This window comes from Elephas maximus, chromosome 4, assembly GCF_024166365.1.
Source record: "Elephas maximus indicus isolate mEleMax1 chromosome 4, mEleMax1 primary haplotype, whole genome shotgun sequence".
NCBI classification, from domain to species: Eukaryota; Metazoa; Chordata; class Mammalia; order Proboscidea; family Elephantidae; genus Elephas; species Elephas maximus.
Window position 1 is genome coordinate 8,587,524 of NC_064822.1, and position 23,758 is coordinate 8,611,281.

The 23,758-nt window shown below is 42.4% G+C and overlaps 2 protein-coding genes across 19 annotated transcripts in view; both read right to left on the reverse strand.

The window, feature by feature from the left end:
• PARD3 (par-3 family cell polarity regulator) overlaps nucleotides 1-23,758 on the reverse strand; it is an 870,612-nt gene that overhangs the window by 728,663 nt on the left and 118,191 nt on the right. For all 18 annotated transcript variants that reach the window (XM_049885016.1, XM_049885003.1, XM_049885008.1 and 15 more), the window contains exon 2: nucleotides 9,395-9,496. In XM_049885016.1, the coding sequence (XP_049740973.1) occupies nucleotides 9,395-9,496 (102 nt within the window). The remainder of the gene's footprint in view (nucleotides 1-9,394; nucleotides 9,497-23,758) is intronic.
• Nucleotides 1-23,758, reverse strand: part of LOC126076514 (uncharacterized) — a 450,270-nt gene that overhangs the window by 128,232 nt on the left and 298,280 nt on the right. The gene's annotated exons all lie outside the window — the stretch shown is intronic.

The window sequence follows — 23,758 nt, forward strand, 5'->3', positions numbered from 1 at the left end:
ATCCCGGCACTCTACGCATCAAATGAAGAAAAAATAGCGAGACGGGAGCCAGTGGGTGGGGGGGAGGCAGGCCCAGGTCTGTCTACTTCTTCTTTCCTCCTTCTCTTTCTTTTCATTCTCCCTGACACCTAGCCCCCGACACCACTTCCGTCCCTTACATCAGCCACGTCGTGCTGCACAGCTAGAGAGCCACCGGCCCACTGCTCCCCCAGGTTCACCAGGCTCCTACCGGCCAGCTTCTGCCATACCACTTTTTTATTTTTTATTTTTATTTTTTCCCCTTTCTTTCTCCCTCCTGCCTAGCCCCATATGCCACCTTCACCACTTCCCACCAGGCTCTGCCACCTTGGCTAGAGAGCCATTGGCCCAGTGACACCCCAGATCTGCCCTATCCCCACCTGCTGTCTCCCAGTATTTCCCTTCCGTCCTTTTCTTTCTGCCTCCCACTAAGCCCAGTACACCACCTCCCCCTCTTCCAGGCAGATCACATTGCACTGCCACACTACTGCGGCTAGAGAGCCACAGGCCCACCGTCACCCAGGGTCCACCCACGTCTGCCCACTGGCTCACAGAGCACTGCCTTTTCTTTTTTCCTTTCTCTTCTTTCTTTTCTTTCTCCCTCCCACCTAGCCCCATACATCACCACCCTCCCTTCCAACCAGCCCTTGGATCCGCCCACACCCAGTTACTGGCCCTGCCTTGCTGCCAGTTTTTTTTTATTTCTTTACATTTTCTTTTATTTTATTATTATTATTTTCTTTTCTCTTTCTTCTTTTTTCCTCTTATCTACTCCCCCACCCTGTGGCTGGGCCCTGCCACACCCTGCAGCTAAAGAACCCAGGGTGGTGAGGGCAAATCACTAACTAGACAGTAGACAAGTTCTAACTGTGGTGAAGGGAAAGAACACACAATATAGGAGAAGTCAGCACAACTTGACCAAGGCAAAGCCATAGAAGCTTCCTAGACACATCCAAACACCTTGAGGGACTGAGTTACTGGGGCTGAGGGCTGGGGACCATGGTCTCAGGGGACATCTAGGTCAACCGGCACAACCTAGTTTATAAAGAAATTGTTCTACAACCTACTTTGGTGAGTACTGTCTAGGATCTTAAAAGCCTGCAAGTGGCCATCTAAAATACATCTATTGATTCCATCACATTTGGAGCAAAGGAGAATAAAGAAAACCAAAGATAGAAGAAAAATATTAGTGCAAAGGAAGAACGGACCACGTGAACCACAGTCTCCACCCGCCTGAGCCCAGAACTAGATGGTGCCCAGCTACCACTACCAATTGCTCTGCCAGGGATCACAAAAGAAAGTTTCCGACAGAGCGGGAGAAAAATGTAGAACAAAATTCAAATTCACAAAAAAAAAAAAAAAAAAAAAAAAAACAGCTCTGCTGGTCTGACAAAGACGGGAGGAACCCCGAGACTATGCCCCTGGACACCCTGCTAACTCAGAACTGAAGCCACTCCCAAAGTCTATCTTTCAGCCAAAGATTAGACAGGTTAGAAAGCAAACAACAACACAAGTAAGGAACATGCTTCTTGGTTCGACCAAGTATACAAGACCAAACGGGCAACACCTGACCTAAAGCAAAGACAAGAAGCAGGAAGGGACAGGAAAACTGGACGAATGGCTATGGGGAACCCAAGGTGGAAAGGGAAAGGGGGAGAGTGCTTACACGTCACAGAGATGCCAACCAACATAGCAAAACAATTTGTATATAAATTTTGGAATGAGAAACTAATTTGCACTGTAAACTTTCATCTAAAACACAGTAAAATTTGAAAAAATAAATTAAAAAAAAAAGTGCGATCCCCTGGGCTATACTCATTTCCTTTAAGGGAAGGCATGGAACACAGATCCTATGACTAATCTATCTGACCAGCCAAAAGCAATAAACTGGTCACCATGGAACACCCTGGGCAGATATCATAATTCATTACACCTTGTAAAAATCAAGCCAGGATTTGTCCAAAGGAAAAAACTCAGTGTAAACTGCTTATTTAAAGCATTCTAAAGGGTTTTACAATATAATGCACAGATCTTCCTCACTGATTTTAAATTTGGGAAAACCAAGTGTATGATGCCACACAGCAATTGTACAAGTCTCTGGAAGCCTCATCCTGCAGCCTGCCCTTTTTCGTCTGTAAAACATTTAATTCAAATAGCTTTCACATGTTTAGTAATAATTAAATAACCTAGCTGAAATGAGAACACGTCAGTCATTTCAGTTATCACTGTTTTTCACTAACACATAATTTACTTGTGTGGTTTTGTTTTTACAGTCTGACAGTCCTCAGGAAGGTACAAGATCTGTCAACACGGCTAGGTTATGGTGCCAAGTTGCTGGGCTACACCCTGGTCTAGATGTTGTTATGAAGCTATTTACATGTGATTGACATTTAAATCAGTTGACTTCAAGTAAAGCACATTAAAAAAATAACTCATTGCCTTGAGTAGACTGTGACAGTGACCCTGTGACAGCACAGAACTGCCCCACTGGGTTTCCAAGGAGTGGCTGGTGGATTTGAACTGCAGACCTTTTGGTTAGCAGCCTGAGCTCTTAACCACTGTACAATCAGGGCTCTAAAAGCAGATTGGTACCCTCCACAAGGTGAGTGGGCCTCATTCAATCATTTGAAGGTCTTAAGAGCAGCAACAACTGAGGTTTTCCAAGGGAGAAAGATATGCCCTCAAGCCTGTAACCTAAGTGTCTTGAGTTTTTAGACAGCCTCCTAGGCTACCAACTTCAGACACACAACTACCAGAGTTTACAGCTTGTCATCTAATCTATAAATTTTGGACTTGCCAGCCCCCACAATACCTGAGCCAATTCCTTAAAACCAATCTTTCTCTCTCTTCTCACACACACACACATTGTTATATACACACACACACACATATATTTATATAAATAGTTGCTAGTTGCCGTCAAGTCGATTCAGGCGACCCTATGTATGCAAAGTAAAATGCTCCACAGAGTCTTCAAGGCTGTTAGAAGATCACCAGGCCTTTCTTCCAAAGTACCTCTGGGTGGGTTCAAACTACCAACTGTTTGGCTAGGAGTCCAGAAGTCCAGTGCTCAACTGTGCCACCCAGGGAATGACTTACTTCCTTATTTTCTTTTTTCTTTCTCTCTCTCTACCTTTCTATCTTCTCTAGAGACTCCTAATACACTACCCAACATTAATAACTGTCCGTGACAATAACACACACAATGAGTCCTGACACAATGATTTTCCAGGGGCTCCTTTCTGTCTTTTGACAACACACCCAAGTTCATTTTAATATCCTGTGTATTTCAGGATTAAAAGAAATGGGATCTTTGAAAATTTCACCTACCAAAGATACCTTCTTATGAAAACATCGGTGCATAGTTAGTAGAAAACCCTTAAGACAACAAAACAGCATCATATGCTGGATATGGGCCACGCCCTAAACAAAAATGAGCTCAAAACAATTAGGGGGGACAAAAAGGAGGGTAGTCCAGGACCCCCTTACCCATTCCCATGCTGAGGATACGGACATTTTAAAAATAATCTGCATACTTCAGTTAGTGTTTGATGCTTCTTGACAAGGGAATTCAAATCTCTAAATTTTCTCTCATCAGGCACACACACGTTCATGCATTAAACAAGAGGAATTCTTCAAAGAAACTTAAATTATCTTTGTGTCTGTTATAACTGTTAACTTTCACTGTCTAAAGAGCTTCATTTCAATATCACCAAATAAACTCATTTAAATGATCATTATTTCAGATATAAAACATATGTTCTGCATTCTTATCTACAAATGGTACAGACCCCAACTACCCACAGCATAAAAATAACAGCGTGCTTCTCTCTGTATAGAGACTCTATAACACTTAAACATATGGAGCCCTGGTGGCGCAGTGGTTAAAGTGCTTGGTTGCTAACCAAAAGGTCACCGGTTCAAATCCATCAGCCACTCTAAGTACTTGTCATGTCCATTTCTGCTCCTTACAGTCAGTCTCAGATGACCCTCACGCAAGGGAACCAAAATCAAACCAAACCCACTGCTATTCAAGTCGATTCTGACTCATAACAACCCTACAGGACACAGTACAACTGCCCCATAGGGCTTCCGAGCCTGTAGCTGGTAGCAGACTGCCACATCTGGTGGGTTCCAACTGCCGACGTTTTGGTTAAGAGCCAAACACCTTAACCGCTGTGCCAACAGGGCTCCTCATGCAAAGGAAGTGATTCCCAAGTATCTTCTGCAATATATTTGGAAATTTCTAAATCTACTGTGGGACACAGAGGGAATGATAGAAGTGACCTACCTAGACCCATTCATGAAAAATGAGGAAAGGCTCACTAAAATAATAATGAGGACCAAAACCAGAAACAAGCTCAGACAAACTAAAACTTGGCTGAGCACTCAGGAAAGCTCACCTAGAGAAGTGCATTACGGCCAGCCTAAATGATGCCAGGGAGAACGGGGTGACCATTTCCGTCTCACAATTAGTCAAAATGTGAATTGGGAAAAGCGAGAGTTAAATACGAAGAGTAAGACCCCGTGACAGCGTGTGCGCCAATTCTCTGTTCACTTACTGGAAAGCTGCAAAGTGGAGGGAGGGACATTGTTTTATGCCCAGCATAGAACTTGCTGTTAGTTGCCATCTAGCCAGCCCCCAACTCATGGCAGCCCCACGCACAGCGGAACAAAACGCATGCCTGTGACGGAATGCCACAGGCTGTGATCCACAGGCCGACTTTTGGAAGCAGACTACCAGGCCCTTCTTCCTAGTCTGTCTCACTCTAGAAGCTCTGATGAAATCTGTTCAGCGTCATAGCTGCACGCAAGCTTCTACTGACAGGTGGTAGTGGCTATGCACGGGTGCACTGGATGGGAATTGGACCCAGGTTTCCCCCCGGAAGGGGAGAACTCTACCACTGAACCACCACTGCCCTGGCAAAATAAAACTTGGTGTTGTTAGGTGCCTTTGAGTCCATTTTGACTCATAAAAACCCCATGCAACAGGGGAGAACTGCCTCATAGGGTTTTTTAGGCTATAATCTTTACTGGAACAGACGGCCAGGTCTTTTTCCACAGAGCTGCTGGTTGGGTGGCTTTGAACCACCAATATTTCAATTAGCAGCCAAGCGCTTAGCTGTTGCACCACCAGGGCTCCTTAAAGTAAAATCTGAATAGTTTATATGTTGGCAAAAAGAATCAAACCTACTCCGGTAACCCAAGACAACCCATGCCAGCACCATTTTGAACAAATTTGTATAAATTCCTGGACGTTAGAATTCTACCGGCACCAGTAGTAAAGGAAAACATTTTCAGTGTCGTATACTGAATTTTAGAAATTAAACAATAATGAGAAAAATGACTGCCAATTAGGTACTTTATTTCAATGTGCTTTTGCTATCACTTGAAATATTACCTCCTCATTCTAATTCCCCCTTCACACACAAAAAAATTTTCATAATTTCATAAAGACCAGGTACAGAATTTGCACCTTTGAGAGAACTCTCTCCATTGCATAATCTGAAGGCATGGCCAGGTTTTCAAAGTTTAATGAGCCCAAATACCACCTGGAGGGGATTTTAAAATGCAGATGTCCACGCCCCACCCACCAATATCTTAATCCTCTAGGCTTGGGCCAGGCCAGGGTATCTCCATTTTAAACAGGCACCCAGGAGATTTTCATAACACAGGGCATTTTTTAGAGGAAATGGATTGTTGAAGGGAGCTCTATGCCTTTGTTAAACTTAAAAGGAAACAGCTGTCAGGATCCTGTTACTCAGAGCTGCTGCCAAAAACGGTTGAAAACACCCCAGGATAAGTAAATCAGGATCGAATCTCAGAGCCATGGACAAGAGCCACTTATACACAGACATGGCACAGTCCCTCGGTCTGAACGCTGCGTCCGAAACACCAGGGTAGCCGGTGCTGCTCTTTGGGTCATTAACGGCACTTCCAGTGCAACTTAAAATGGTCCCTTTAGTCTGGGAGCCTTGTCCAAGAACATTTACATTAATGACATATTTTTTAAATATTTCTGAACAAATAAAACACTGATTTAAAAACTCTTTTGGTCTGTAGTAAAGCATTTTTCTATTTGGAAACTGAACCCAAATCAGCATGATATATATCAACAGCATGTTCAGACTTTACTGATTGCTTAAAACTTTTTTCTCAGGTTAAAAGATTTTTTTAAACTTGTATAGAAAATACAACGAAAGATTCCAGAAGATGTAAATTTATCATCACCAAATTCTCACAAGGATTCAAAATTTAGAACAGTGTATTAAGGACCCTGTGATTTCAACAGATCATAGAGTCTGTCTTACCCTTGGTAACTGTGTGATGCAACAGTTAACTGTGTTCAAAGAAGAGTATGCATTTCCAGTCGCTGAGTTACAAATTACCCCTGAGATCTGAACAACAGCATCAACCACCTTAACCCAATTAATCTCTAAAACACCAGCTGCCATCGAGTCAGCTCCAACTCATGGCGACCCCATGTGTATCACCCTGGGACGCGCCCTGGGGATTTCATGGCTGGGTTTTCAAAAGTAGGCCACGCCTTTCTTCTGAGCCGCCTCCGGGTGGGTGGGCTCCAACCTCCAACCTTTTGGCTGGCAGCTGAGCGTGTTAACTGTTTGCACCATCCGGGACTATAAAACACTAAATTCAACAACTGCAGAGTACACATTATTCTCAAATACACATGGATTTTTCAAATAAAATGCAATAAATACACATGGGCCATGAAATAAGTCTTAATATATTTCCAAAGAATTTTCTTTTAAATCACATCATTGAGTATCTACATCTTGACATTCTACTGACTCAAAACGTGAGCTCTCTCCAGGGCGTACATGTTGATGAGGAGTTCAGGGAACAAGATGAGAAAGAGCAATCTGTACCCTCTAAGCCTTTAAGACCATAAACAAGTCAATTTAGTTCAGGATCCTGTGGAGCAATTCCATTATGCACCGTCCCATAAACCCTACTCATACAACAATCCAACTTTCGCAACAGATTATTTCAAGTGATACACCAGAGGCCGGCATATCAGAGAAGCCATCTCATCGCCTGGATTCCATATTCCATCTACTGAAAGGCACAAAGCCAAGTACAATGTGCAGAGAAGCCAAAGTGTGCACACAATGAATCAGGAAGCACGGGTAGAGAGATGGGCCCTCTCATCACTCCTGCTCAGGGTGCAGACAACACCCAATGAAAATACACAGATCACTCACCTTTCTCGCTAAATTAATAAAATCAAATACTATGCAACTATGTCAGCACAGCTATGGTTAATGGACATGGATATATATTTATGATCAAAGCGAAGTGAAAAAGAATGTTGCTATCCAAGGCTCTTTATATAAAAGGAAAAAAAAAAAACGGTGAGCATATATGTGAATTTAAAAATGGGTCAGCTCACCAAAATGACTGCAGTGGTATGGTTGGGCAACAGTGTGATTCCAGATAAATTCTTCTTTATAAATTTTCTGTATGTTTCAGGTTTTTCTTTAAAAGGAGCTGTATTATTTTTATCAAAGAAAAATGAACAAAAACATCTCCATTTCAGGGAAGAAGAAGGGAGAAGAGAAGAACACTGAAGGATCAGTACAGCATTCGTTCATCCCCGTTGAATATTATGGCTGGGAAAGGGCATCTCTTCAAAGACTTCCTGAGTCTCAGTAGTCACTTAAACCTGTGAGCGGAACTACACAATAAACTCACTATAGTTTAGATCTCCTGATGGTGCTCTTCTTGTGGACTGCAGGAAAGGGATTCCAAAGTCACCCTATTCTCAGTTGGCTGAAACACTCAAAGTGGAGGAATGGCCCCAAGAGAAACAGCAGCAAACCAGAAACTGGCAGTAAAGTTCTGCATCTGTTGACACAATGTGTCCCTGGCCCACAGGAGCCACACGGGACAAGCTCCATCACGGCAGGAGCTAGTGAATCAAATATCCATGGATTCACACAATATCTGGTATCCGAAATTTTCTCATTTTCCTTGAGATTTCAAGAAAACATATTAACACATCCACCAACTAAGGTCCAGGCACCATGCTAATCATCAGGAATGCTCCAGGGACCAAGACACAATGGCTGCTCTCACTCAGCTCACACCCGAGTGGGACCGATGGATGGGAGGGGAGACAAGAGCCAGCAATGAGCAAGGTCCCTATAAGGAACCAGAGGGTGTCCACCTTCCAGCCCCACACTGTAGCCTCTGTGGTTTAATCTGCCTTGAGCTATTCCAAGGAGTCCCCAAGTGGTGCAATCAGTTATGCACTCGGCTACTAACCAAAAGGTTGGTGGTTCAAACCTACCCAGAAGCACCTCAGAAGGCAGGCCTGGCAATCTGCTTTTGAAAAGTCACAGCCATGAAAACCCTATGGAACACAGTTCTACTCTGAAACACTTGGGGTCGCCATGAGTCAGAATCGACTTGGCGACTGGCTTGGCTTGGTTTTGTGTGTGTGCTGTTACAATGAAGTTGTATGATGAGGCTAATCCATCAGGTAATTACCTCAACACAGCAGTGATGATACAATTTGTACATGGCTGTGAACCCTTATGCAATTTTGTTCCAAGTCAAACACAAAAAGAGTGTGGCCAAATGGTTCTATTATGCCTGACCAAGTCTCATCACCTCATCACAAGGAAGAATTTGCTGACCAACACACACACAGTCAAAACACCCTGTAATAAATTCTTGAAAAGTGCAGTTTCACTCTTCCTCCCACTCCATCAAAGAGTACAAGCAAAAGGATGGGTGTGATCTAACGCCAAAGTGCCTGTGGGCTGCCATGTTCATGGGGCCGAAATCACAGGTGCCACTGAAAATGGCATTGCACGGGGAAAACACCGCGAGAACAGCAATGGAGAAATGATGGTTTTCTGAAAGCCAAGAATACACTGGAAAGGATGCCTTCGATGCCTGCATTAGTTTTTCAGCAAGGTGGCCACATCACACAGACTGGCTGCCGGGGCAGATCACCCCTGGGCCAGTGCTGGGATCAGAACTCAGAGCCCCTGCATGTGGTACAGCGATCATAACGGCAGACCTAAATCATCAAGACAGGCATCGTGTTTGGTTACCAAAAAAAAATGGGAAAAGATGATACTACAACATTTTTTAAATATTTACAGCTAAAAGGTTGCAATTTTAAGATTCCAAAATTTATTATGAAGTCCCAGGTATCAATGCCCTCCCCTGGGGTTCAGGGTACTAAAGAGTCAGTCACTATAAACCATAACATATGAGCGGGTGGCCCAAGCTTTCTTTACTCACATTTAAAGCAGGAAGGAAAGCACTCCTACCTAACCAGCACCCCCATCCACTCTCCAGCCTCGCATTCAGAGGAGCCTTGCCCTGGACTTGAACTCACCCGGTCTTTATCATCTGCTACATCACAGAGAATGTCATCGACGTCTAGTATCCCTCCATCCCCGTGTTCCAATCGATGCACCTGTATCCAGTAGTTTGGATCCTACACAAAAGAACAGAAATGTTGAGTAAAGTTAGCATCACCAAAAGGGAATTCTGTAATCTAAAATGTGATAACTTTCTGCCCATAAAAGGGAATTGACCACAAAAACACCACCACAATTTATTAAAAATTCAGGTAGCTCCCTATCCGTGGTGTTCAGTCAATTTTCCTTTTCGTTTATGACGGAGCCGCTCAGGCACATTTTTCCTTCTGGCTCACATGCTGCTTACATTATTACAGTGAGAACCGCAGAAACCAGCAAAACTCACTGCAAAAGAAATGATTTCCCTAAGGTATACCTGTTTTCCCATTGTCTCTTATGAAATTCTTATTAAGCTTCTTAACGCAATCTATAGAAATACTCTAATAAGCAAGCAGCACATATCCCACGTCTGAAAAACTCATGTCACGGCCTATCTGTAAAAAGTAAGCTGCAAACCCTGGTGGTTGAAAGCGCACCTACAAACAGGCTGAATACCGACAGAGACAGACGCTGGCAGGACCTTTAGGAAACAATGGGAGCTCACAGCAGCGTGTGTCATTTGGGCATATCTTTGTAAAAGCAAATTTACACACACACAAATATGTACATTAAAATGTCCAAAAAAATGACACAACAAAATTTTCAGTGGTTTTCTCTGGGGAATGGAATTGGGGGAGGAAGACACAAAATATTTCACTTTAAATTTTACATACTTCGGGGTGTGTGTGTGGTATTTATATGTAACATCATGAAGCCACATCTTAAAATTACTTGAAAAAAGATAGTTGTTTATTTTTAAATATCTGCAATCATTCTCATTTATATCCTCAAATCAAAATACACGAAACTGTATGTATTGCTGTTAGCTACTGAATTTTGCACAACACAGAGCTGCTCTCAAAAAGTTCAATTTTGCACTCTATTTTTCTCATCAGAAAGTGATGTTTAGTGTGGCTCTGTCTTGATGGGAATGCTGGGAAGGCGGAAGCAAAAAATGAGTGATAGTTAAAACTGAGATTCCTGGGCCTCAGGGTGGAGCCAGGGAATCCACACCCTTAAGGAGCTCTCCAAGTGAACTGCTAAACAAGCCACGCCTAATAACCACTAAAATGGAACACTCCTATGAAAAATACAGAATGACAAGTCCTTGTTCCTCTTTAGCCAGCACACCAAGCAGCACAGACCCTAATTTTCAAAGTTATTACGCATTACCATACCAACTACTATGCAAATAACCTACACTTGCTCTACAGCCTCATCTATCTGGACCACTTGAAAAGGAATTTCAGTACTCACATCAATTGTTCATCCAGAACACCAAAAGCAAGTTTAAAATACACACATGCACGCGCATGCACGCGCGCGCGCGCGCACACACACACACACACATCCTGGTATCCTCTTCTTCATGGGGCCAATCTGACTTTTCGTGAATTCCCTGATTACCAATATCATCCAGGAATGACATCAGGAAACCTTCTGTTTGAGTCCAGGAGTACTCTGGAATCTCGAATTTCTAGATTTGTTAAGCCAGGAAAGAACAAAGCCCCAAAACAAACTATACTCTTAATCTGCTTTACGAGATAATATTAACACTCCAAGGAGAATCAGAAATAATTAATATCCTGTGGGTGAAAAAAGGTGTTCGCCATCATTCCCTAGTCACTGAGAACAGGTATATCCTTCTTCCCTTTTCCCCCAAGCAATCTCTAACCAGTTGCCATCAAGTAAACTCTGACTCATGGTGACCCAACGTGTGTCAGAGTAGAACTGTGCTCCATAGAGCTTATATGGCTGATTTTTCAGAAGTAGTTCGTCAGGCCTTTTTTCTGAGATGCCTCTAAACCAAAAACCCACTGCCGTCGAGTCGATTCCGACTTGTAGCAACCCTATAGGACAGGGTAGAACTGCCCCGTACAGTTTACAAGGAGCGCCTGGTGGATTCAAACTGCTGACCTTTTGGTTAGCAGCTGTAGCACTTAGCCACTCCCCTACCAGGGTTTCCGAGGTGCCTGTAAACCCGCTGCCATCCAGTCGATTCCCACTCATAGCGACCCTATAGGACAGAGTAGAACTGCCCCGTATGGTTTCCAAGGAGCCCCTGGTGGATTCAAACTGCTGACCTTCTGGTTAGCAGCTGCAGCTCTTAACCACTATGCTTCCAGGATTTCTGAAGTACCTCTAGGTGGCCTCAAAACACCAATCTTTCAGTTGGCAGAACTTTCATCTCTAAAACACATCACACAGAAGCCAACTGACTCTAAAATCTGGCTTCTAAGAAGCTGTTCTTTAAGCTTCCAAATCCTTTTCTCTTCGTGTATCATAAACTGCAGCCTTTATAGAACATGCAGAGTCACCCCTTTGAAATAAATTCCCACCTAAAGACTTCTATTTGCTGATGTGGCATGACTCAAACTGAGAAGAAACAGCTGCCAACATCCATTAATGTACGAAGTATGTATCTTGGAAAACTGGAATTCTCAAAAATGAAATGGAATGCATAAACATGGATATCCTAGGCATCAGTGAGCTGAAATGGACTGGTATTGGTCGTTTTGAATCAGACAATCACATGGTCTACTGTGCTAGGAATGATAACTTGAAGAACAGTGTTGCACTCACCATCAAGAAGAACATTTCAAGATCTATGCTAAAGTATGACACCGTCAGTGATACGATAACATCCATATGCCTCCAAGGAAGACCAGTCAATAGGACTATTATTCAAATTTATGCACCAAACACTAAGGCCAAAGATGGAGAAACTCAACATTTTTACCAGCTTCGGCAGGCTGAAATTGACTGAACATGCAATCAGGATGCACTGATAATTACTAGTAATTGGAATGTGAAAGTTGGAAGCAAAGAGGAAGGATCAGTAGTTGGGAAATATGGCCTTGGTGATAGAAAGGATGCTGGAGATCGCACCATTGAATTTTGCAAGACCAATGACTTCTTTATTGCAAATACCTTTGTTCACCAACATAAACGGCAACTACACACATGAACTTGCCAGATGGAATACACAGGAATCAAATCAACTACATCTGTGGAAAAAGATGATGGAAAAGCTCAGTATCGTCAATCAGAACAAGGCTAAGGGCTGGTTGCAGATCACACCATCAATTACTCATACGTAAGTTCAACTTGAAACTGAAGAAAATTAGAACAAGTCCACAAGAGCCAAAGTACAACCCTGAGCATATCCCACCTGAATTTAGAGACCATCTCAAGAACAGATTTGACATGTTGTGCACTAATGACCAAAGACCGGATGAACTGTGCAGTAACATCAAGGACATCATACATGAAGAAAGCGAGAGGGGATTAAAAAGACATGACAGAAAGAAAAGACCTAAACTGATGTCAGAAGAGACTCAGAAACTTGCTCTTGAATGTCAAGTAGCTAATGCAAAAGGAAAAAAAATGATGAAGTAAAAGAGCTGAACAGAAGATTTCAAAGGGAAGCTCAAAAAGACAAAGTACTATGATGACGTGCAAACACGCTCAGCATTTCTCAAGCTGAAAGAACTGAAGAAAAAATTCAAGACTCAAGTTGCAATATTGAAAGATTCTACGGGAAACATATTGAGTGACTCAGAAAACATCAAAGGAAGATGGAAGGAATACAGTGAGTCACCATACCAAAAAGAGTTGGTTGACGTTCAATCATTTCAGGAGGCAACATATGATTAGGAACCAATGGTACTGAAGGAAAAAGTCCAAGCTGAACTGAAGGCACTGGCGAAAAACAAGGCTCCAAGAATTGACGGAATACCAGTTGAGATGTTTCCACAAATGGATGCCGTGCTAGAAGTGCTCACTCATCTATGGCAAGAAATTTGGAAGACTGCTACCTGGCCAACCTACTGGAACAGATCCATATTTATGCCTGTTCCCAAGAAAGGTGATCCAACCAAATGTGGAAGTTATCGAACTATATCGTTAATATCACATGCAAGCAAAAATTTGCTGAAGATCATTCAAAAGCGGCTGCAGCAGTATATCAACAGGGAACTGCCAGAAATTCAAGCCAGATTTAGAAGAGGACATGGAACCAGGGATATCGTTGCTGATGTCAGATGGATCCTGGCCGAAAGCAGAGAATACCAAAAAGATGTTCACCTGTGTTCTACTGACTATGCTAAGGCATTCAATTATGCGGATCATAACCAATTATGGATAACACTGCAGAGAATGGGAATTTCGGAATGCTTAATTGTGCTCATGAGGAATCTGTACATGGATCAAGAGGCAAGGGGACACTGTGTGGTTTAAAGTCAGGAAAGGCATGTGTCAGGGTTGTATCCTTTCACCATACTTAGTCAATCTGTATGCTGAGCAGATAATCTGAGAAGCTGGACTCTATGAAGAATAGGGCATCAGGATTGAAGGAAGACTCATTAACAACCTGCCTTATGCAGATGACACAATCTTGCTTGCTGAAAGAGGACTTGAAGCACTTACTAATGAAGATCAAAGACCACAGCCTCCAGTATGGATTACACCTCAACATAAAAAAAACAAAAATCCTCACAACTGGACCAATGAGCAACATCATGATGAACAGAGAAAAGACTGAAGTTGTCAAGGATTTCATTTTACTTGGATCCACAGTCAACATCCATGGAAGTAGAAGTCAAGAAATCAAAAGACGCATTGCATTTGGCAAATCAGCTGCAAGAGATCCCTTTAAAGTGTTAAAAAGCAAAGATGTCACTCTGAAGACTAAGGTGAGCCTGATCCAAGCCATGGTGTTTTCAATTGCCTCATATGCATGCTAAAGCTAGACAATGAATAAGGAAGACCGAAGAAGAATTGATGCCTTTGAACTCTGGTGTTGGCAAAGAATATTGAATAGATCATGGACTGCCAAAAGAACAAACAAATCTGTCTTAGAAGAAGTACAACCAGAATGCCTCTCAGAATCAAGGATGGTGAGACTACGTCTCACATACTTTGGGCACGTTATTAGGAGGCATCAATTCCTGGAGAAGGACATCATGCTTGGTAAAGTAGAGGGTCAGCGAAAAAGAGGAAGACCCTCGACAAGATGGATTGACATAGTGGCTGCAACAATGGGCTCAAGCATAGCAACAATTGTGAGGATGGCGTAGGACCAAGGAAGTCTTTCATTTTGTTGTACATAGTGTTGCTATGAATCAGAACTGACTGGACAGCACCTAAAAACAACAAAGACTTCCTCAATCTCATAACTTCAATCTTTAGAATCTGCTACCTTCCAACCTCTCTCCCACCACTTTCTCTCCCACAGCCTGTATCAAGCCCTGCACTGATATACACCCCACCACCATTCTCAGTGAGATCCTGGGCCTCAAATGCTTATAGTCCTACCTTGTTGTCAGCCAGGCTAGTCCCTTCCCACCCATCAAGACTTCAAGACTTCTCAGTCACCCTCTTCTTTAGGAATTTTCCTGACCATCACCACATCCCCAAGAGAAGTTTAGAAGTCTATCTCCAGTCTCACTCTTAATGTTCCTTAAAACCACAATAAATATGGAAACTGGTGGTCAGGACTCAAGTTTGAGCCTTTAAAAGCTGTCAATCTTTTATTTCTACACATGCTAACATCACAGTACAAAACTTTCTATTGATCCTACTTCACCCTCCTAGTCTCTGATTCTCTTTCTGACAGTTGCTTTTTGTTTTAAGAATTGTCTAGACTTGTTGTCTCAGTTCTTCTCTTTCTATAAACCCACTCTGATCAGGCTTCCCTGCAGCCACACTCACAAAACTATTCATCAAGATCGCCAACAACCTCTATGTTGCTAAACGCAGTGGTCGAGTCTCACTCCTCATCTTATGGGACCTATCAGCAGAATTTGACACTGTCATCATTTCCTCTTCCCTGAAATACTCTATAAACTTGGTTTTTAATCCTGCAACTAATCGTTCAAGGCTTGTCTAATTTGGGGACTCAACAGTGGTTGACGCCTGCCTCCCAGAGGGGCCCTGATTACAGTCAGCTATGCCAACTAGTCATGACAACATCATCCTAAAGCATACATCAGGCTGGTATTAATTAAATGCCACTCCATACAATGTGCTGAATGGAAATGACTTTCAGCAGACAGGGAACCAAGAGGGAGATCATCAGTAACCTTAACAGAGCACACTACACTAAAGAAATCAGATCGGAGCAGGACAGGGAAAATGACCTCCTCCGCTCACAAGAGTACAAAAACCAGGAACAATATTCTTGCACTGGGGGACACAATTAGTCTCTCGGGAGCTTTTCACTGGTGGCTTTCATCAACATAATTCTCTTTCAATAAACTTGCTATACTTGCAAGGGGAGAGCCAAGCATCGAATCCAGGGAAAAGTGTTTTCTAGGAAAAGTGGAACACACTTATTGATTCCACTCTGGGGCAGTCTGCATTAAAAAGTTGAATAATAATAGTATAAATCATTGCTGCCCTGGCTGTAAAAACTTAGAAATGTAACTGAACAAATAGCTGTGATAAGCCCTTTTTTATAATACTAATAAACGGTAGCTTTGTAGAAAAAAAAATTTTTTTCTTTTTTTTTCTACAATTAGCATATCCATCACTGCATTAAAGGACAAATGTGACAAAATAGTCTAAACAGAAAATAAAAAAGGAATTGATTCTCATTTAGAACGTGTTATTTAAAATAACCAAAGACGTGAATGCTTAAAACAATTTTAAGTTACAATGACCAAAAAATCCATCACATATGAGCAACGAAGTAGGTACGAAGTCCATGAACGCATTGAATGCTTGGAGAATGGAATACCGAGAGGCAAAGAGCCTGGTCAGGCAATGCCCCCGAGGAGGGATCTGAATCCAGAGGAAAAGCGTGGAAACAAAACCACTCAAAGAGTCACTGATAATCACTCAGATAACCAAAGACCAGGAGCCAGGACCTGGCCTAGTGCTAGAGCAAGGGGGTAGGGAAAACAATTCCAAGACCACCTGAGAATGTGAAGCATAGGCAGTGGTACAAAATGCAAGCTGCAAGTAAGGTGATGCCTACTCTATTCCAGAGACAAAGTAAGAGGAACCTTTAGTGCAGGAAAACTACTAATGAAAGTCTGACTTCCACTCCACCTTTAAGAATCACTCGTATTCCATAAAGAGCATCATCACGTCACGCCACAAGTTTTAACGAGTTCTGTTAATTGTGAATTGTGACCTAACACGTACCAAAAAAACAAAAACCAAACCCATGGTCATCGAATCAGTTTCGACTCAGCAACCCTGTGGTGGCGCAGTGGTTAAGAGCTCAGCTGTGAACCAAAAGGTTGGCAGTTCGAATCCACCAATCGCTCCTTGGAAACCCTACGGGCCAGTTCTAATCCATCCTATAGGGTCGCTATGAGTCTCTGAGTCTAATGCATGCTCTCTACATTATCTGATGCCTGTGCAAGTTAAGAAGAGTCTCTGCAATCGGAAATCGTACCCTGCTCTTGAATCAACAATGGCATACAACAACGGTCAATATCCTGTAAATTTTTCAGAAGAATATATGTGTAAACATAAGACTAGAAAAGGATCACTGACAACCCATACTGATTAAAAACTTAATTTAACTGAGTATTTAGCATGCCCAAGGCATTGAATGAGGACAGAGTTAACAATCCTTGCTGACACTCATGGTGTAAAATTTATTGGCTAAGAGAAGTCATACACAAATAATTAAAAAGAAGTAGGCTGTGTGTCATAAAAAGAAAGAACGCCAAAAAGTTTTGTGAATTCAGAGGAGGGAAAGATTACTTTCACTTGGAAAGGGTCAGGAAAGGTTTGTGAGGAAGGTTTCAGCAGAACTGGATCGTAAGATCATAACAGAGGCGTAGACAGGAGAAAGGAGAGAAGGGGGAGAGAGGAAGCAGAGAAAGGGCATGAGAATGCCGAAGGAACAGGAGTTTATTCGGAAAACTGTGAGCACTAACATTTGGCTAAAAGACAAGAACTGCAGGATGAAAACATCACACCAAACAGACATACCCATTTTGAGCTCTCCTGAAAGCCCACTGAAAGTACAATTTAGTGTACTTTCTCCCACCCCACCTTCCCAGACATAATCCCACAAAGACAGAAAACTGAGGGAAACAAGCAACACAACTTTTGGAAGTGAAAAAAGATGGGCAGACTCAGCAGAGCTAAGAAAGCTGAGTCCTAAGCTGGCTGTGGGGAGACTCAGGAAGCAACAGGATTTCCCTTGCAGAGCCCTTAAGAGGCCTGAAATTAGGGGAACCAAGTAGCTCAGAACAGAGGAATGAAGGTGGGAAGAGAAATCGCAGGACTGGCTGAGAGTCTGCTTAAGCAGTAGTTAAGGCCCGATTCCTCTCAGGCTCCACACGGCCCTGTGACTGCCCTCTCCTCCTCCGGTGGCTCACGGAGGCTTAGACTCTGGAAAGGGTAACACAGAGCTGCTGGGCCAGGAAGAGAGACTGCAGAGGGTCCATACTGAATATGGGGGAGGGGGAGATAAGTGGCTGCTCGTGCACTGAATGCTGAGAAAACCAGCTCTCTGCTTGCACCTGGTTCCCCAGAATGCTGGCCGCTAGGCTAAAACCATCCAGGCACACAGCTGCAAGATTTTCCCTGGGCATCTGGCCATTTGAAGAGAAAAGGTGGGGGAATCTGGCCAGTCAGATGACCATCCTGTAACACTCACGAGTGTCCTCTGAGCCCTTGCTTGCACTCGGTGTTTTCAACTTACTGTTAAACAGTAAAAACCAGCCAAGCTCTTAACCTTTTGTACCACCCAGGGGCCCTAACTTAGTGTTGGGGTGGGGGAAAACTGCTGTTGAGTCAATTCCAACTCAGTGACCCTACAGGACAGAGCAGAACTGGCCCATTGGATTTCCAAGGCTGCAGTCTTTACAGAAGCAGCCTACCACTGCTTTCTCCGACAGAGCCACTGGTGGGTTCAAACCTCCAACCTTTTGGTTAGCAACCAAGCACTTTAGCCACTGTGCCAACAGGGCTCCTGACTTACTGTTAAAACTAAGGAAAAAAACCCAAGCCCATTACTGTCCAGTCAATTCTGACTCATAGCAACCCTACAGGGCAGAGTAGAACTGCCTCATAGGGTTTCCATGGAGTGGTCAGTGGATTCAAACTGATGACCTTTTGGTTAGCAGGCGAGCTCTTAACCACCGTGCCACCAGGGCTCCTAACTTACCATTCCAAACCTATTGCCTTCAAGTCGATTCCGACTCATAGCAACCGTATAGGAGCCTACAACCAAGGAACAAGTTTCTGAAGAAAGTCCCAAGGCTGGAAGAGAGACCAAAACAAATAGAAAAACACAACTTGAAAGAAATAGAGATTACATATATATTTTAAAAAGACAACTATTTAAAAACGTATCATGAATACCCTGAGAAAGTTCAGAGATGCAGAGGAAGGTGAGAATGGGGGAAGGAAGAAGCATTCCAAGAACAACAACAAGGCAGCTCCTGGAAATTAAAATACGAGAAATGAAAACCTCAGTAGAAGGGTTGAAAGTAGTCAAAGAAATCTCCCCAGGGAGTAGGGAAAAAAGACAAAGATAGATGATAAGAGAGAAAGGGTAATAAAATTAAGAGACCTGTCAAATAAGCAACAGAAAAAGAGAACTGGAAAAACAGGAAAAAAAAAATTTATTTCAAGGTAATTCCCCATGTACTTTGGGAAGGCCCATAGAGAGCCGAACACAATGGATTAAAAATAGACATACACCAACACACATCAAAACACAGAAGGCAAACAGAAGAAAAAAAAAAACTTTCAGAAAGAAAAATATAAGTCAAAATGAAGGGATGAGGTATCAGAATGGGTTTGAACTTCTCAAGAGCAACACTGGAATAGAGACAATAGAACAGTGACTTCAAGATTCCTGAGAAAAAAACAGTCCCCAACCTAGATCTCTGTACATCACACAACAATCCATAAAGTATAAAAGCAGAGTAACACGTTTTCAGAAATGCAATGTTTCAGAAGTATATTACCCTCTGTGCACCTTTACCTGAAAACTAGTGCAAGATGTGTTCCAACAAAACAAAGAAATAAACCACAAATGAGGATGACATGGCATACGAAAATAGCAGATATAAGACAGAAGGGAAGTCCAGAGGATTCCTAGGATGATGCTAAAGGGAGATGCCAGAGTGTCAGCTGTCCATCAGGTACAGAGGGCAAGTAATCCAGATCAGGACAGGTCAAAAGCCCCAGGTGAGATGTCCTTAAGAAAAGGTTGAGAGAGCATGCAATGGCAGAGCTGGGGTTGAACTTGTTGTAAATTCATAGAAGGCCAACCAAAGAAAAAACATTGTTCACTCCAGGGAAAACAAAAATTTGTAAAGGAAAGTAATCAAGGTATGATGCATTGCGTAGCTGTGAAGAGGTTTTAATAATGAAAATGTGAACACTGGATATTCAACTAGTCAAAATTACAGTATAACTGCATTGGAGGTATGAGGTAGAAGGAGAGAAGAGAGTGATCTCTGAGAAGTAGCTATATATCAAAGAGTAGGGGCACACAGGGCAGTGAGGTAGGGCTAAATCTTCCATGGTAAGTCAAAAGGTGATGACAAACCAAAAAAGCAAGAAGTCACAATATAAGCAGGTTACACAGAAATATGGAGGTACCTATAAAAAAAACTCTAGTGAAAGAGTTGGAAAACACAAGCTCTTAAGTAGGAAGCACTACTGGCTTTCCTAACAATCCAGTAGTACTATTTGACTACAAACAAATATAGAGCTGAGAAACAAAATCACTGAAGGGAAACAGTTCAAAAATTCCATAAAGAATAAGCGTAGCACACAGCTTAAAGTTTAGCATCCATCAGTCCTACTAACCAGAGAACCATAATGCTGCCAAGACAAATGAGGTCACTGTCAATGACATGACAAATAGAAAACACTTCATTTCTTAAAGTTAACAGAAGAGCATAATCTAACGGGAATGATGCCTAACTCTAGATTCCCTTCGTATCTCTCCAATTTACTTACGCCAAGAGCAACACATTTTAAAAATATGTTCTAAAATTCTTCTTTTAAAAAATGGATCATTGGCATTTCAAGATAGACATGCTACATGCAATCTTGGCTTTACCTGATTTAATCAGCTTACATTTCAAAAATTCCTATCTTTTAATAGAAACTCAAACCATAGGAACGATTTCCAATTTTGCTGCAGTTACACTGGCAAATATTAAACAACTCTTGTGTTGCTTTCTCACTAAAGGCAGAAAACACAGACAGCTGGATATCACAGCTAAAGTTCAACAATTAAATAATGACCTCAACCAAGATAAGGGGGTGGTTAATATTTAATGCTAAGTGCACTCCTCTACCGCCTCCTCCACCCCAAACCCATACCCCAATACCAATATTATCATCTCACCACCACAACATAACACAGAGCAGACCAAAAACCTGCTTCATCCTTTGAAGGGTATATGACTTAATCTATCACGACAAAAAAGAAAATGTCAGCATGAAACCAAAGTGAACTCCAAACTCAAGGAAATGGCTTTCTGGCTTTTTTTTTGTTTTTGTTTTTCCTAGAACTAGTACATAATCTCTCATAGTGTCACGCATTATTCTATTAACATAGGAAATCTGCCCGTTATTGACCTCTGTTGGAGTTGCCAGCTGATCTCTAGCTTTTACATAACCTCCATAACAACACAGAGATCACACTGGTCAACAGACACTTCTCTCTTCTTCCCCCATTCCACATAAGCTGAGGGAATGGCCACACATCACACAGCTGGCTTGGGACCAAATCAAAGCAGGAATGAGAACGGCAATAACCACCAGTTATATTTGAATTGTTTTACTATTTTAAATCTAACAGAGACCCAGAGAAATAAACAAATGATACAAAGGCACAGATTTAATAAATACTGTCAGCTGAAACCCCAACCCAGGTCTGCTGATTCATTCTCAAGCTCTTTCCAGGACTAACACAGAGGCTTTTCAGTCTGCAGCATCAGAATCGCTTGTCTTCTCCCTACAACCCCCAACAGCTTCATTTTCTAATATTTTACATAGTGAGGAGGCCCACAAAATAGTTCTTTTCATAAAAAGGTTTTGGGAGGCAGGGCCAAGATGGCGGAGTAGTCAGACGCTTCCAGTGAACCCTCTTACAAAAAAAAAAAAAAAGAAAGAAAGAAAGAAACGATTAGATTATGACAAGCTAGAAGCCATGAACATCAAAGGCAAAGTTGGAAAATGGACTGAGCGGCTGGAGGAGGGAGAGATGGTTCAGAACCAGAGACAAGTTGCCGGGCCTGAATCGCCAGGAACCCTCAGGCTGTGGTGGGCTGGTGGTAGCATTCTGCTCCAATTTCCTCAGGGAGAAACAGCCTCCTCACATCTCAGGAACCAGAGAAGAATGGCACTCTCAGCAAAAGCTAAGTACTTGCGTATATTTTACCACACCCACAGCACGGCTGTCCATTTCCCTGGGCCTGAGATAGGTCCGGTTGCGCACCCTGAGCCATTCTCCTGGCCTTGGAGAAGGAATAAATTTGCAACTGGGGAAAAGATAATCTGCCAGCTCCACTAACCTGGGGAGCTCAGGACAAAAGCAGCTCCTGTCCAGACAAAAACGATCCATGGACTTTGAATACCTTTCCCCCCTGCATGGACCTGTGTGGGCCTATTTCAGGAGAATAGGCCCTTGTTGACAGGCTGCAACTATTTCCGCTATGCAGTGGAGAGTTGGGTGTTTGATATTTCACACCACTTTCCCTATTAAACAAGGTCCTCACCTACTCACATCAGGAGCCTAAGGACTGCTGGCTCCACTCACGTCACCCAGCTAACCAAGACACAGGTCCAAGGATCACTGGTACCACCCAGTCCTTAAAACCCAAAGCACTGGATTCCCAAGGTCCGTCTCAGAACCCACCCACCTGTGCGCTCTAGGGAAGAGGGACATACTTTCCTCACAGAAACTCGGGGAATGGTTGTCAGCCCCCACCTTGGTCAGAGAATGGCCCCCTGCTGCAACAAGATACCGGTACCTACACCAATCACGCCTGCCCCTCTAAGACCATAGGACAGAGCCTCTACCACACACTTCATGATCAGCTACCTGGAAACCTGAGCTGAATTCATACAAGAAAAGTGAATGGACTCCTGAACTGATATACCTCTAGCCATCTGGGGACAGGACGTTAGTGCTCCAAAGGCAAAAAAAATCAGGGTAGCTCACTCAAGCAAACTATTTGGACATATCAACACAAAACAAAGCACGGAGCTAGGGTATAGTAAGCAAACATAAAACAAACTAATACAATAACGTACAGATGACAAGGAGACAACAGTCAATATCATCATATAAAGAAGCAGACCATGACTGCTTCAACAAGATCTCAAAACAAAGAATCAAAGGATGTTCTGGATGAAGGTGCTTTCCTGGAACTACCAGATGCAGAATACAAAAGATTAATATACAAAACTCTCAAAGCTATCAGGAACAAGATTAGGAAGGAGATAAGGCAATACACAGAACAAGCCAAAGAGCACACAGATAAAGCAGTTGAAGAAATTTAAAAGGTTATTCAAGAACATAATGAAAAATTTAATAAGCTGCAGGAGTACATGCAGAGACAGCAATCAAAAATTCAGAAGATTAACAATAAAATTACAGAATTACACAACTCATTAGAAAGTCAGACGAGCAGAACTGGGCAAGTGGAAGGCAGAAACGGTGAGACTGAAGATAAAGCACTTGGCACCAATATATTTGAAGAAAAATCAGATAAAAGGATTTTAAAAAATAAAGAAACCCTAAGGATCATGTGGGACTCTATCAAGAGAAATAACCTACGAGTGATTGGCATACCAGAACAGGGAGGGATAACAGAAAATACAGAGAGAATTATTGAAGATTTGTTGGCAGAAAACATCCCTGATATCATGAATCATGAGAAGGTATCTATCCAAGATGCTCATCGAACTTCACATAAGGTAGATGTTAAAAGAAAGTCACCGAGAAACGTTATAAACAAACTTGCCAAAAACCAAAGATAAAGAGAGAACTGTAAGAGCAGCTAGGGATAAACAAAAAGTCACCTAAAAAGGAGAGTCAATAAGAATAGGCTCGGAAGGCTGGTTTAATATCAGAAAAACCATTAATGTAATCCATCACATAAATAAAACAAAAGACAAAAACCACATGATCTTATCAATTGATGCAGAAAAGGCATTTGACAAAGTCCAACACCCATTTATGATAAAAACTCTCACCAAAATAGGAATTGAAGGAAAATTCCTCAACATAATAAAGGGTA